Below are 16,174 nucleotides of genomic sequence, written 5' to 3'. Positions count from 1 at the left end.
GCGATGCTAATTTTAGTTTCACTACCGGCAGCTTCTCGCTTAGACGTCTAAATGTGTTGATAAATGTTTATATTTGTCTTTTATTACCTTACTATTTAAGTAAAGATACCTTATTTTTGGGGAGAGATGGAGTTTTTAAACCAGACTGGGTCCAGACAGCGTAAGTTACGTACGTGATAATTTGTGATTAGTTTTGAAATGCTATACAAGACACACATTTCATTATTAGTTCAATATTATCTGGCCAGTTGTGTGCTTTTTTTGTTTGTTAAATAGGTGTGTATTCACAGCAAAAGCAAATTCAGGCATGTTTCCTCTTTTAATTTACTAGAATCTTTATTCTTGCTCTGTTTTCTCGTTGTAACGTTACCTCCGCCTTTATTTGCTTGTTTATGTTTACACACATTAAATAGATCAAAAATCTGAATTCTATATGTCAGATAATTTGAACTCACCCTTTAAGCTTAGTGGATAAACCATAATAAGCCTGCCTGACTACTTGGGACTGTGTGCTATGGACATTTACAGTCATTTGTTTATGTCATGTGGATGATAGCTGACTTTGATATGATTCTTGTGTTGTAGAGCCGAAGATCAGGATGCGAGGCCCCTCAGGGGACCCCAGTGACCCCAGTCCGTTATTTGATGACACTAGTTCAGCGGTGAACAAACACGGTCACGGCGATGTGGGGAAAGGGCCTGATGCGTATCCAGGACAGGCCTTTCTGTCGGACCCCATGTCTAACCTCGCCATGGCCTACGGCAGCAGTCTCGCCTCCCACGGCAAAGAGATGATGGACAAGAACGTACGTGACCGCTGTCAGACGAGTATAAATGATCATGAGCTGTGTGATGTGATCATATATGAGCTAGGGTGTGTGTGTTGTGGTGTAGAAGAGCATGTGATGTTCATCGCTGTGTTGAAACAAGGCCCATCTTGTTGTTATGTGTTGTGGGATCAGAATCAACCCTGAAGCTCTGATTAATATCGCATTCTGCATTTTGATTAACTGTTATTTTATTGTAGTGGATTAAATAACTTGTTTCTCTTTTTGGTCCACAGCTGGATCGATTCATCCCCATCTCTAAGTTAAAGTACTATTTTGCAGTAGACACGGTTTATGTTGGCAAGAAGCTTGGACTGCTGGTTTTTCCCTACATGCATGAAGTAAGTCCACCACCATATTAACAGACCTAAGCCTTATTCGGACGGTACTGTAAGGTATTTTCAACATTTACAGGGGCTAGTCAGTGATTTAATTGCCGTCTGAATTTAGAATGTCAGTGTTTTTCTTCCTCCATCATCGTAAAAATCCTCAGCCGAATGACCTACTGTTACTAAGGTCGTGAGGTAATTTAATTGCTGTCTGAATCCACATTTCTGAGTTTACATAGCAATCAATTCAAAATTCACAGTTTTAATCCCTTTTGACCACTGTGTAACACCATAACTGTTGCGCTTCACGTAATTTGCATGCATTTGAAAGATGTACCCTTTTACTGAAATGCTGGGAAGTATTTGCATGAACAGTACTTCATCACCGCTCCACCTCAGCGACAGGAGAAAAAGGAAAAAAGCACGTAAACTTTTGAAATGGGCCGTATACAGCAGTCAACATGAGAAACAGTTACTGTCCGAATAGGGCTCTAGATACAGTTTTTTTTTTTTTTTTTCTTAAAGGGATAGTTCACCCAAAAATGAAAATTGTTAATACTTCCTCACCCTCAAGTTGTTCCAAACCTGTATGTGTTTCTATCTTCTGTTGAACACATAAGAAGATATTTTAAAGTATGTTAGTAACCAAACAGTTGACAGTAGCCATTGACTTCCATAGTAGGAAATAAAAAATACTATGGAAGTCAATGGGTGCCGTCACACCCACACACACACACACAGACACACACACACACACACACACACACACACACACACACACACACACACACACACACACACACACACACACACACACACACACACACACACACACACACACACACACACATATATATATATATGAAGTTTACCTTTCTTGTCATTTTTGGCGATTGACAGTTACTGGGGTAGGGCTCTAGAAAGTGTTTTTTTCCCCTCTTAAAGGGATAGTTCACCCAAAAATGAAACTTGTCAATACTTCCTTACCCTCAAGTTGTTCTAAACCTGTATGTGCTTCTTTATTTATATATATATATATATATATATATATATATATATATATATATATATATATATATACATATACATACACTCACACAACACACACACACACACACACACACACACACACACACACACACACACACACACACACACACACACACACAGTACAGGCCAAAAGTTTAGACACATTACTATTTTTAATGTTTTTGAAAGAGGTTTCTTCTGCTCATCAAGCCTGCATTTATTTGATCAAAAATACAAACAAAAAAAGTGTAATATTGTGATATATTATTACAATTTAAAATAATTGGTTTTCAATTTATTATACTTTAAATTATCATTTATTTCTGTGATGCAAAGCTGAATTTTCAGCATCATTACTCCAGTCTATCACATGATCCTTTAGAAATCATTCTAATATTCTGATTTATTATGAGTGTTGGAAACAGTTGTGCTGCTGTATCACAATATTACATTTTTCTTCTGTATTTTTGATCAAATAAATGCAGGCTTGATGAGCAGAAGAAACTTCTTTCAAAAACATTAAATATAGTAATGTTTCCAAACTTTTGGCCTGTACTGTATATATATATGGATGGATGGATAGATAGATAGATGAAGTTGCCTCTCTTGTCATTTTTGGAGATTGACAGTTACTGGTAACTTGGACTGAATATGATGACAGAATATTGTTTGGTTTTCATTTCTGAATGAGTGTTTCTGTCCTGTCCTCTCTCTGCAGAACTGGGAGGTGAGCTATCAGCAGGACACACCAGTTGCACCACGGTTTGATATCAACGCCCCTGATCTGTACATTCCCGGTATGACTCCAAGCCATATTCTATAATAATAATAATAATAATAATAATAATATCTTTCAATTCATGAACTTTACTTATTGATGAGCTATTTAAAAATTCAAAGGATCTTATTATATATTCATGGGAAAGTGTACAGTCATGGAAATGTTGACTAAATGCATCTGTATGTGTTTGTTTGACTCTGGCTCCGCAGTGATGGGTTTCATTACGTATGTCCTGGTTGCAGGACTGGCTCTGGGCACACAGAACCGGTAAGAGCCAGTTTCACTCCTCTACAGCAGATACTGGGAGAATTCAACAGTGTGGGAATGGAATGCTTATGCCAAGGCTGTTAGTGGACAAATTAAACATTAAACATGTGAATATTATACTGGCTAATATTTACCCCTTGAGCCCTTAAAAAGAGTTTCAATAACAGGAACTTTTGGCTCACTGATTACATTTTAGCTGATACGTTTTTAGTTTTTCCATATCACCTTATAATAATTCATTTATTAAATAATTATTTGTTATTACACTATTATATTTACATTTTCAAATTGATGTTTGTTGCATATTGTGCCGTATATCCCAGTGAACAAGAACAAATGGAGGGCGGGGCTTGATTTTTTTCCATGAGGAGTTGATTGGATGCTATTGGTGGATCTCATGTGAGTGACAGGTTGCCCCGCCCTCATCATTAGAGAAGAGCTGCCAGAGGGATGGAAGATATTCTGATTCAAGATTACGAGGCACAAAAAAACAACAACAAAAAACACAACAATGTGTGGATAAATAATTCATATTGAACACTGCAATATTCCATAAAAAACAAGAATTGTCCATTTTTGATTTCATGGAGGCTTTACATATGTATCATTCCCTGTCCAAATGATCAAAAGTCACAGTATGTGGACCTGAAGCTTCATCAGATCTGATGTCACGAGAGGAACTGTTTTGATGACGCAGGAGTTTCAGAGGGAAGGGGAACTTCCTGCAATCTTCCTGACTTCTCTTAACTTCCTGTTACTCATTGTTCTGTTTTTTTTGTCATGACTTGTTTTTTTCCCGACCTGATTTTGCTTCTCGGTTCTTGTTTTCAGGTTTTCTCCAGAGATTTTGGGCATTCAGGCCAGCTCGGCCCTGGTGTGGCTCATTATCGAGGTTTTGGCCGTGCTCCTCAGTCTTTATCTGGTAACCGTTAACACTGACCTCACCACCATCGACCTGGTGGCCTTTTCTGGATACAAATATGTTGGGTGAGGACATTGGTTCTTTGTGAATCTAGATTCACCACAATATCATCATCTATCATGTATCTGCGGTCAAACCAATTCAGCTGGTATTTGGACTCTATTTGGTGCAATTGAGTAATATTTGCTGCACAAGTACATATCCTTTAAAAAATATATATTTTAACTACAAATTGAAACAAAACTGAAAAATAAAGTGAAATAATTCATATTTAATTGTATATAAATGTGTATAGTTTCCCATTGTCCTCATACTGGATATAACTAGTCTAGTTTACTCTAAAACTGCCAGCTTTATCATCTGTGTGCTTTTAAAAAAAATTTAAGTCCCTGATAAGAAAAGCATATGAACTTTGTATGGCTGTACAGTGCATTACTTTGAATATATAGCAAAGAATGTAGAGTTTCTGTGTAAATTCATGCGGTGTGTTTCCTCAGGATGATCGTGGGAGTCGTGGCAGGACTTTTGTTTGGCCGGACGGGATATTACCTCACACTGCTGTGGTGCTGCGTCTCTATCTTTGTCTTTACGGTGTGTATTGAGCGATGGCTTCATATGCTGCTGTATTTTATAGTAAAGCGTTATATTCATCATTTTGCTGAAGTTCAAACGGCCAGTCGTCGTGTTTCTGTTTCTGTTCAGAAAAGCTGTCAAAAAATTTGCATTATTGGATATTTTTAGCAAATTGGACATTTAAAAAAAAAGCATGACATTTTTATTAGCCTGATCAAAACACATTCACATGTTGCCTGCAATTATATATATATAAGAAAGTAATACTTTTATTCAGCAAGGATCCATTAAATTGATCAAAATTTAGAGTAAAGATATTTGTAAGATTGCACACAAAAAAATTATATTAAAAATATTAACTGTTTTCAACATTGATAATAATCATAAACGTTTGTTGAGCATCAAATCATATTAGAATGATTTCTGAAGGATCATGTGACACTGAAGACTGGAGTAATGATGCTGAAAATCACAGCTTTGATCACAGGAATAAATTACACTTTACTATATAGGCTACTCACAAAGAAAACAGTGGTTTAAGTTGTAATAATGTTTCACAACTTTTTGCTTTTTTTAACAAAGAAATGCAGACTCTGTGAGCAGAAGAGACCTCTATCAAATGCATTACATTTAATCAGTTAGCAGACGCTTTTATCCAAAGTGACTTACAACTGAGGAGAACGATAGAAGCGATCAGACCAGCAAGAGGGCAACAGTATACAAGTGCTGGAACAAGTCTCAGTTAGTCTAGTACAGTTAAAACATCACAAGGTTTTTTATTTATTTTTATACATGCATTAAAAAAATCTTACCGACCCTAAACCTTTGAACGGTAGTCTGAGTCTAATATTCCTTTCCATCCATTGTAACCTAAGTTTATATAAAAAAAGACACTGTAACAACATCTGTTGCTGTCTGAATTCACTCATACGGCACATAGATGTATTGAATGAAGTTATGCTTGTATGTCTAAACTATGCAGCAGATTTCAGATTCCCACGGGTCCTTGAAATCCTTAAAGTTTGTGAATCAAAAAAAAAAAAAAAGTCAAGGCCCTGGAAAGTTTTTGAAAATAAACATATATAGACATACAACACGTCCTTGAACGTGCTTTAGTTTATTTTGTGCAAGAAGTTTTCTGGAAAAAATTCTCCGGTCTGCTAATGTGTTATTTCGCACACTTCATGGCCTATGCATACTAGCTTGCTTGATTTATGTTAGTTACGCGCATTTACATGTTACGTTAAGTGTTTCCCGCGTGAGGTACTTTGTGTTGTACGTTGCCATGACGTTCACTTGTACACAAAACTACTACAATGGGACCTCAGCGTTTGTTGTTGGACACAACAAATGTGTCCCCACATTAAGTCCTTGAATTTGAAGTTAACCAAGGTGTGGGAACTCTGGTTACAGTCTCATTTAGGATCTGACCTGTGAAGGTTCTGTAACGCCTCCTGATCTTCTGTTTCGCTGACAGATTCGGACTCTACGGCTGAAGATCCTGTCTGAGGCCGCCGCGGAGGGACGGTTAGTGCGAGGAGCCAAAAACCAGCTGCGAATGTACCTGACCATGGCCATCGCTGCAGCACAGCCCGTGTTCATGTACTGGCTGACCTTCCACCTGGTCAGATAAGAGGAACCGTAGAGGAACGGTCACGAACAAAAGCTCCTCGTCTGTAGAGACATACGCCTATTTGCACACATGTAATAATAAACCAATGGACACGTGTTGTGCAGCCTCATCATAGCACAATATGAATTATCTGAACTGTAATTGCCCAGCTGTCTTTTGTATGTTTTTGGTTTGTACATTTCTAGGAGTTTTTGTTGGGTTTTGTTTTGTATAATGTACAGTGTAATTGTATTATTTTTTTATGTCAGTGTCTTTCTTTGCAAACAAAGAGTGTTGTCCAGATGCTATGACTGTTGATAGGATGCAGAGTTCCTCTCATGGTAACCACAAACCGTGCGTGCGTGCGTGCGTGTGTGTGTGTGTGTGTGTGTGCGCGCGTGCGTGTGTGTGTGTGTGTGTGTGTGTGTGTGTGGATTGCTTCTAAACTAGTAAAGCGCTCTTTCTTGCCGCCACTCTAACAGATGCATAGAGTCTTAAGGTCAGACAGCCTTCATGCTTATGCAGGTTTTTACATAACAAACTTGCTTCATACATTTCAGGGTCAATTGCAGTTTTTTCTTTCATAAATTGTTCATGAAATAAACATGCTCTCAGGAGTTTTGAATGCAAAGCTAGTTTGAATATTACTGTGGTTATAGAACTTATTTTAATAATGAATAAATGTGGATTTACATTTAAATGTGCATATTTACCATATGCATAATAACTGCTGATTCTGCAGAAGTCTGCCTGATCATAACCGCCTTGTGTCTTCACAGTGTGATACCACAACAGAAAACCAGTGGTAAAGGGTGAGAACACTGATGTTGGCTACAGAAACATAAGCAGTTGGGATATTAATGTCAGCATGTTACCCTGAAAAGTTTTGTTAGGATCACCAAACAGTCCTAAAATTAGTAAAGACAAAGAAATTGATTATTGAAATCATCAATAAATGAATTATGGAGATAAAAAAAAAAGAGTTATCCAAAAATCCCCACTGTCAGCAAAACAAAAGAAGACTTCTGAACCTGGCTTTATCCAATGTTTATTGCGCGAGTTTATATAGCTTTTTTTAAAGGCTGCATTGCCTATTTAAACATAACATTTCAGAAAAGGTCTGACACAAACCAGTTGTCTCATGTTGCAACATGATTAATCTCCCGGGGAAAGAATGCGGATATCTTTTAGTTAAAAATTCATCTGTGTTTTGAAAACCCACATCAAGGAAGAGAGATCAGTAACGACCGTGAAGAATTTTCCTTCCAAGTACTACCTCCCTTTCTCGAGGGCCCACACGACTGCCAAACATTCCTGTTCTGTGGTCGTATAATTTATTTCTGCCGGATTTAAGGTACGACTGGCAAATGCCAAGATTTCCTCAGTGCCCAGTCCTGTTTGCTGCATTTTTATGTCTTTCCTTAAAACCTAAAGTATTGCTTTAATTTATAAAAGTGTGCAAGAAAAGGCATGACAAAGAATGATGAACCATCAGAAAAATGACACATTACTGCTCAGAAAAGCCCCATCAGTGTCTGTCCATCTATAGAAACGTGTTTCACTCTTTTAGTTTTACAGCTTTAATCTCAGTTTCAAATCTACTCACTGCCAAGAGAGAAAAGAAAAGCTTAAAGCAGCAAAAAAAGCCGCAAAAACAAGAAGGTCTTGTAAACTTTGCTGATCTTTACTGCTTTATGTCAACCATACAGTATGTGTGACTGTGGAGATTTTACCAACTAATTATGCACAGATGCATTGATTTCCTACTGGGTATATTCAGTGTCACTAACAAATACTGTACTGAAGAAGTCATTATAACATTATAAACTAGTTCTACTAACAAATGCATGTGTAATGTTTAAGTAAAGGCTTATTGCACTATATTTCACTGATCACAAAAATAATTTACAATCATACTTTACTACACATCATGCTTAAATTTGCAGCATTTCATAAAAGAGCAGGAAATCTTTAATTTCAGCATTTTTTATTATTTGTCAGTTTACCAACTTGCTGCACATTAACCATCTGTTTCTGCCTCAGAGTAAAATATAAAAAGGTAACTAAAATATAAAAAGGTAACTAAAATAAAGTTTAATTAAATTCTCATTGTGAGATGTAAAGTTGTAGTTATGAAAAATAAAGCGGCAACTGTGAGAAATATCCCTTGTAAAAAACAGTCGGCACAGACCAGAAAACGTATCGAATCCTTTGGATTCTGCACATAATGCTGTAATATAAAGCGATATGGAGGAGATTAGGTGGAGAAACGGTTAGAGAGACTCGGCATTAGAAACAGCACTGACGAGTAGACAAGGTAAGACTGGTGTCAGGCACCAACATAAATTACACACTTTTCATAATACACATCCTATGCATATAATTATGTTCACTGTTTTGCTTTAGTTACAGTTTCATATTAAATCTAAAAGGGGAATCTATTAGACTGTGGCTGTCATAAGCTGTCAAATGCGGCTATTGGCCATTTAAAAAAAAGGAATTGTTTGTCTAAGAGAAATAGCCATTTATCCCGCTTTTGAATTCCGTATCATAGTAGCGTGTAACTTGTAGGAATGTGTAAAGCCCAATTTAGTTTCGATCGCGTTTGGCACGTGCGCATTATCCAGTGGACCTTGAAAAGAACGGCCCATTAGATAGTTCGCAAACAAAATTTTTACCTCATGCACACTGTCCACTCAGGTTTCTCCAGACGACATCTGTTCATTTGTTTTGTTTTGTTTTAAAATACTTTATTAATCTTTTTTTTTTTTTTTTTACTGACATGAAACCAGTGAAAGTTCTTCACAACAATAATTTAGTCCTTAATGAATCCACAGTCCTGCAGAACTTTAGAAACAGCAGGTATTAGATCTTTGGCATAGTCGTTCAGACGATCATCTCTTATAAGGTCTGGGTTTGTTGGGTATGAAAATTTCATGTGGTACATGCGAGCGATGGAGTTCTTCACTCTTACTGTGTAGGGTCGAGGTTTTACAGATTCCACCAGGCCATGTACAGTAGCCTGCAGAACTAGCCGAGGACTCACTATAATCTTGTAATTGTCGAAACTATTTGGAATTCGCTCTATACACTTTAAAATATTCGTTCCCTGTACATTTTTCCATTTTTGTTGTTCATAATCAGCTTTTGTGGTGCAAGGGAATATATTATTCTCAAACTCAAAGCCCACATTAGTGCCGTACATGTTCTCAAGCTCAGGCAACAGATCCGTCCAGTTCTTCACCTTGAGAGGCAGAATGAACTCATCCATGTCATGTAGAGCCACATAGCGACTTTGGTACATGTAACGATAAACACAGTCATTAAGTGCAGGAATTTGCCCGTAGTAATGCAGCTGACCGGGTGATAAAGCCTTCTTCCAGCCACTAGACACATTGATGTGCTTTTTAATCGTCCATGGGATGATCTCCACAAAACCTCTTTTCACATAGTAGTCCAGAACCTTCTGTGTGTCTGAATCACAGTTGGTTTTATATATCACCACCCTTTGAGCACCAAGCAGTCTGAACATCTCCATCGCCTGGACTAAACCCAGCACATTCTTGTAGTCATACATGACAGAGATGCAGACTGTAAATGAATACGGGAAGACTGCTGGAACGTCTCTGTTTCTAATGGGTTGGAAGGATGTTATTCTGTTCGAGATCTCTCTGGCTGTTAACGCAACATGCGTCGGTGTTGAACACGAGCTATCGATTTGGCATGTGATAGTAGCCGTGCCGTACTCAAAAGTAAAGTGGTCGGAGTGAATTGTGTAATCGGCTGGTGAAGTCACGTTCCTCCCTTCGCAGCACATCACACACCTGTACGTTACCTTCTCATCACGGAGAACGATGGCAATCATCTTTATCTCTTTCTCTCTGAAACGATGATCCATATAAGAGCCGGTCACATATGTGTGAAGGTTCCCGACTTTAATCCCAGGACCGTCCTTCACTTGAACGCCACATGCTTTAGGACCGTCCTTCACTTGAATGCCAAATGCTTCAGGACCGTCCTTCACTTGAACGTCAAATGCTTCAGGACCGTCCTTCACTTGAACGTCAAATGCTTCAGGACCGTCCTTCACTTGAACGTCAAATGCTTTAGGACCGTCCTTCACTTGAACGTCAAATGCTTTAGGACCGTCCTTCACTTGAACGTCAAATGCTTTAGGACCGTCCTTCACTTGAACGTCAAATGCTTTAGGACCGTCCTTCACTTGAACGTCAAATGCTTCAGGACCATCCTTCACTTGAACGTCAAATGCTTCAGGACCATCCTTCACTTGAACGTCAAATGCTTTAGGACCGTCCTTCACTTGAATGTCAAATGCTTCAGGACCGTCCTTCACTTGAACGCCACATGCTTTTGGAGCCGGAATGGTGGATTTGTGGTAGACGGGTTTTTGGAGGAATGGTAACTGTATAAGCATGAAAAACAAAATGATAAAAAAAAAGATCACCAGTATAATCCTCATTTTAAAAGCGATTGCTTCTGATTCACTCTTCAGTTAGTCATATTCCATCACGTTTCCCTAGGGAAAAGAAAGAAAACACACATTTTATGGACAAATGCACTTGTGGCTGGGATGTGAACTCTTGCACATAATAACTACAACACAAGAAGTCAGACTCAAAGAAACACATTTTTGAGTTGTTTTACTGTTTTAAAATGAGCTGAAGCAACACAGTTATTGAATATTTTGTCACAATTTAATTTCATTGAGTTCAGTACACTTCCATAAGTTTTGGGACTTATGAAACACGAACTAACACTCAGCAGTGCATTTGCATGCTTTGCATAGGATTGAACTAGGAGGGTAAGTGTTGAAATTGGGTTATATTTAAACGTTTTTGAGTGTTTGTGGTTAGGTTGTGGGATTAATAATAGATTATTTTTATATTATGAAATGATTAGCCACATACACGCCAAACTGCACACTGTCTTTTGCTTGTTCAGTGTGCAGTGGAGCGTACAGGAGTTTGTCACGTGTATGTGCACAAATACACTGTATATAGAGTATGTATGCACAATTGATGAATTTTACAGTTATTGAACTGATCTGAGTCAACACAGAAGTGACGAGCTGAATAATGACACTTTTGTCTTGTTGGAGCTGCTTTATAGCAGAATTTGAATTTGTTACTATTGTGAATCTGCTGCGAAAAAATCTATATTGTAGCTTATATATATATACACTCACCTAAAGGATTATTAGGAACACCATACTAATACTGTGTTTGACCCCCTTTCGCCTTCAGTACTGCCTTAATTCTACATGGCATTGATTCAACAAGGTGTTGAAAGCATTCTTTAGAAATGTTGGCCCATATTGATAGGATAGCATCTTGCAGTTGATGGAGATTTGTGGGATGCACATCCAGGGCACAAAGCTCCCGTTCCACCACTTCCCAAAGATGCTCTATTGGGTTGAGATCTGGTGACTGTGGGGGCCATTTTAGTACAGTGAACTCATTGTCATGTTCAAGAAACCAATTTGAAATGATTCGAGCTTTGTGACATGGTGCATTATCCTGCTGGAAGTAGCCATCAGAGAATGGGTACATGGTGGTCATAAAGGGATGGACATGGTCAGAAACAATGCTCAGGTAGGCCGTGGCATTTAAACGATGCCCAATTGGCACTAAGGGGCCTAAAGTGTGCCAAGAAAACATCCCCCACACCATTACACCACCACCACCACCGCACAGTGGTAACAAGGCATGATGGATCCATGTTCTCATTCGGTTTACGCCAAATTCTGACTCTACCATCTGAATGTCTCAACAGAAATCGAGACTCATCAGACCAGGCAACATTTTTCCAGTCTTCAACTGTCCAATTTTGGTGAGCTCGTGCAAATTGTAGCCTCTTTTTCCTATTTGTAGTGGAGATGAGTGGTACCCAGTGGGGTCTTCTGCTGTTGTAGCCCATCCGCCTCAAGGTTGTGCGTGTTGTGGCTTCACAAATGCTTTGCTGCATACCTCGGTTGTAACGAGTGGTTATTTCAGTCAAAGTTGCTCTTCTATCAGCTTGAATCAGTCGGCCCATTCTCCTCTGACCTCTAGCATCAACAAGGCATTTTCGCCCACAGGACTGCCGCATACTGGATGTTTTTCCCTTTTCACACCATTCTTTGTAAACCCTAGAAATGGTTGTGCGTGAAAATCCCAGTAACTGAGCAGACTGTGAAATACTCAGACCGGCCCGTCTGGCACTTACAACCATGCCACGCTTAAAATAGCTTAAATCACCTTTCTTTCCCATTCTGACATTCAGTTTGGAGTTCAGGAGATTGTCTTGACCAGGACCACACCCCTAAATGCATTGAAGCAACTGCCATATGATTGGTTGATTACATAATTGCATTAATGAGAAATTTAACAGGTGTTCCTAATAATCCTTTAGGTGAGTGTATATATATATATATATATATATATATAAACACACACACACACACACACTGAATATGCATGCAAGTCAAGTCAGGAAGTCAACTTTATTGTTGATAAAGTGCTTTGTGTGTGTGTGTGTGTATATGTATGTATGTATGTATAGATATTGTGTATATGTATATATTCTGAGATAACAACCAGCTGGATGTACATTATCCTTTATACATAAGGGTATATGTACATCCAGCCGGTTGTTATCTGAGAATAATATTTGCAGGCAAGGATCAAAGAGACCAAAGGCATGGAAGGAGAGCAAGGGGCCATGGCAGAGGGGCCAGAGGAAGATGAGTCAGAGGAAGAGGAGTCTGAGGAAGATGAGTCCGAGGAAGAGAAGTCCGAGGAAGATGAGTCCGAGGAAGAGAAGTCCGAGGGAAATGAGTCCGAGGAAGAGAAGTCCGAGGAAGATGAGTCCGAGGAAGAGAAGTCTGAGGAAGATGAGTCCGAGGAAGAAAAGTCCGAGGGAAATGAGTCCGAGGAAGAGAAGTCCGAGGAAGATGAGTCCGAGGAAGAGAAGTCTGAGGGAGATGAGTCCGAGGAAGAGGAGTCCGAGGAAGAGAAGTCCGAGGCAGATGAGTCCGAGGAAGAGGAGTCCGAGGAAGATGAGTCAGAGGAAGAGAAGTCCGAGGAAGATGAGTCAGAGGAAGATGAGTTCGAGGAAGAGAAGTCCGACGAAGAGGAGTCCGAGGAAGATGAGTCATAGGAAGATGAGTCATAGGAAGATGAGTCCGAGCAAGAGGAGTCCGAGGAAGATGAGTCCGAGGAAGATGAGTCCGAGGAAGATGAGTCCGAGGAAGGTGAGTCCGAGGAAGAGGAGTACGAGCAAGAGGAGTCCGAGGAAGAGGAGTCCGAGGAAGAGAAGTCCGAGGAAGATGAGTCCGAGGAAGATGAGTCAGAGAAAGATGAGTTTGAGGAAGATGAGTCATAGTAAGATGAGTCCGAGCAAGAGGAGTCAGAGGAAGAGGAGTCCGAGGAAGAGAAGTCCGACGAAGATGAGTCCGAGGAAGATGAGTCAGAGAAAGATGAGTTTGAGGAAGATGAGTCATAGTAAGATGAGTCCGAGCAAGAGGAGTCAGAGGAAGAGGAGTCCGAGGAAGAGAAGTCCGACGAAGATGAGTCCGAGGAAGATGAGTCAGAGGAAGATGAGTTTGAGGAAGATGAGTCATAGGAAGATGAGTTTGAGGAAGAAGAGTCATAGGAAGATGAGTCATAGGAAGATGAGTTTGAGGAAGAAGAGTTTGAGGAAGATGAGTCATAGGAAGATGAGTTTGAGGAAGATGAGTCATAGGAAGATGAGTCCGAGCAAGAGGAGTCCGAGCAAGAGGAGTCCGAGGAAGAGGAGGAAGAGGAAGATGAGTCAGAGGAAGATGAGTCATAGGAAGATGAGTCATAGGAAGATGAGTTTGAGGAAGATGAGTCATAGGAAGATGAGTCCGAGCAAGAGGAGTCCGAGCAAGAGGAGTCCGAGGAAGAGGAGTAAGAGGAAGATGAGTCAGAGGAAGATGAGTCATAGGAAGATGAGTTTGAGGAAGATGAGTCATAGGAAGATGAGTCCGAGCAAGAGGAGTCCGAGGAAGAGGAGTCCGAGGAAGATGAGTCAGAGGAAGATGAGTCAGATGAAGATGAGTCAGAGGAAGATGAGTCATAGGAAGATGAGTTTGAGGAAGATGAGTCATAGGAAGATGAGTGAGAGGAAGATGAGTCATAGGAAGATGAGTCCGAGGAAGAGGAGTTTGCATGCGTGGTGAAGGAGCCGCAGCAAGAGGACAAACTAGAGCTCAAGTTTCAAATTCAATTTGAGCAACAATTATTGACAATGTTATCAGTCATGACTTGTCCTTTAGAGAGGCTGGACAAAGGGTTCAGCCCATTCTGAGTCGGAGCACTGTGGAATCTATTGAAAGGCTTTTTTTTGGAATGAGAACAGGTAAGTCACAATGTTACTGTATACCACTGTGTATTTCATCTTTACTGTTGCCCTGTTAGCAGAACAAACTGTGTCTACAGTAATGCAGACGTTTCATCAATCCCATTTATGTGACTGTCATAATGTCTATTTTGAAATGCTTTTTGCTTTTACTTTATACTGTAGAATTCACACACTACCACACACTGGGCGCAGAGGAAAGATCTTTAGTGTTGAACAGGAGTCTGCCATTGTTGATATGGTTTGAGGCTGAAGGGGCACATCACAAATTCATTTAAAGCTGCAGTAGGTAACTTTTGTAAAAATGTATTTTTTACATATTTGTTAAAACTGTCATTATGTCCTGACAGTACAATATGAGACAGATAATCTGTGAAAAAATCAAGCTCCTCTGGCTCCTCCCAGTGGTCCTATTGCCATTTGCAGAAATACACCGCTCCCGGTAAGAATCAACCAATCAGAGCCAGGAGGAATGTCTTAGCAGTGTCAATCAAGCATGTACGCGCTGATCACACCCCTCTCTTGCACAGCGCGTATTGTCCGTCGTTCAAAATCAAGATTGCCGGTGTGCCGCAGCTCTGCTAATGAGGGACAAATAACCAAAACTGCCAATTTCTCAAGTGGCACCAGCTCATACAACAAAGACAGGTAAACGGAAAAAGACTGATGACGATAAACAAGGCCGTCGGAGCCCATTGACTCAGTGTCAAAACTCTAGCCGCATAACATACAGATAAAGTGTCACGCACTGTGCAAAACAAACCATTGAAACCTGCTTATTCACTGGCTTGTCATGTTGCTGAAATAATGTACTAGCAAACCTTATTTAGCATTACACATCGCTAGAATAATTGCTTACATACTGTAACGTTACCGTTATATTATCTTGCTAGCTATTTGAAAGAGTGCAACGTTATGAAGTAACATTACATGTATTCCAAAATACGTAATGATTTGAGGACCAAGTTTGAAGTCAAAGTATGGGCAGGCCATAGTCAATGTAAAGCATATTGTTGATGTTTCGTCCCTACCAGTGAATGTGCGATAACTGTTTATCCGTCATCGGTGGTCCTGTTTACTAGCCTGCGCGTTCACGGCAGGCTCCGTTGTGGTGGGGGAGGAGCTGTGGAGGGAGGGCTGTAGCGCAGCAGAGAGCAAGGGGGAGTGACCTGTAAGCTGTGCTTGTTCAAATTTTCAGGCTAAGCCAACGTTTTCTAAAAGTTCCCTGCTGCAGCTTTAAGTGGATGAAGCCGGCTTCAACCACTGTAAAGTGAGACAATACAGAATGGAGGTATTTCCTTTGGTGCCGTGCTCCCCCTCGTAAAGATTGGGGACCGGTTCGTTGCACTCAGCAGCCTCCAAGGCAAGACCTCAGGACCATCATCTCTAAAAAGATGAAGTCGTGATGGTCTTGCGCCCAGCTCTGTGGGGATAGCCCCCGTCGGGACGGGG

General features: G+C 40.0%; 2 protein-coding genes and 1 long non-coding RNA gene across 6 annotated transcripts in view; 1 reads left to right on the top strand and 2 right to left on the bottom strand.

Moving 5' to 3' along the window:
* Positions 1 to 3: 3 nt before the first annotated feature.
* yif1b (Yip1 interacting factor homolog B) lies at positions 4 to 6,971 on the top strand. 2 transcript variants are annotated; one of them, XM_082182282.1, is made up of 8 exons: positions 4 to 160; positions 586 to 806; positions 1,064 to 1,168; positions 2,904 to 2,982; positions 3,176 to 3,233; positions 4,065 to 4,220; positions 4,653 to 4,746; positions 6,206 to 6,971. In XM_082182282.1, the coding sequence occupies exons 1-8, from the start codon at positions 127 to 129 to the stop codon at positions 6,359 to 6,361; spliced, it is 903 nt and encodes a 300-aa protein (XP_082038408.1). In that variant the 5' UTR covers positions 4 to 126; the 3' UTR covers positions 6,362 to 6,971. The 2 variants fall into 2 exon arrangements, with proteins under 2 accessions (XP_082038408.1, XP_082038407.1); XM_082182281.1 differs by having other exon boundaries at positions 7 to 169.
* Positions 6,972 to 8,310: 1,339 nt separating this feature from the next.
* The window catches only part of LOC309507871, a 55,252-nt gene continuing 47,388 nt past the window's right edge, over positions 8,311 to 16,174 (bottom strand). The window contains exon 2 of the long non-coding RNA XR_014209267.1: positions 8,311 to 8,378. This is a non-coding gene — a long non-coding RNA (uncharacterized lncRNA). The remainder of the gene's footprint in view (positions 8,379 to 16,174) is intronic.
* The window catches only part of LOC309507797 (uncharacterized protein), a 28,529-nt gene continuing 21,419 nt past the window's right edge, over positions 9,065 to 16,174 (bottom strand). For all 3 annotated transcript variants that reach the window (XM_082182214.1, XM_082182215.1, XM_082182216.1), the window contains exon 2: positions 9,065 to 10,877. In XM_082182214.1, the coding sequence (XP_082038340.1) occupies positions 9,156 to 10,820 (1,665 nt within the window). In that variant the 5' untranslated portion in view covers positions 10,821 to 10,877 and the 3' untranslated portion in view covers positions 9,065 to 9,155. The remainder of the gene's footprint in view (positions 10,878 to 16,174) is intronic.

This window comes from Leuciscus leuciscus (assembly GCF_965113295.1).
Source record: "Leuciscus leuciscus genome assembly, chromosome: 10".
In the NCBI taxonomy this organism is placed as follows: Eukaryota; Metazoa; Chordata; class Actinopteri; order Cypriniformes; family Leuciscidae; genus Leuciscus; species Leuciscus leuciscus.
The sequence above is the reverse complement of the archived record's forward strand: the minus strand, read 5'-3'. Positions and strand labels throughout refer to the sequence as shown.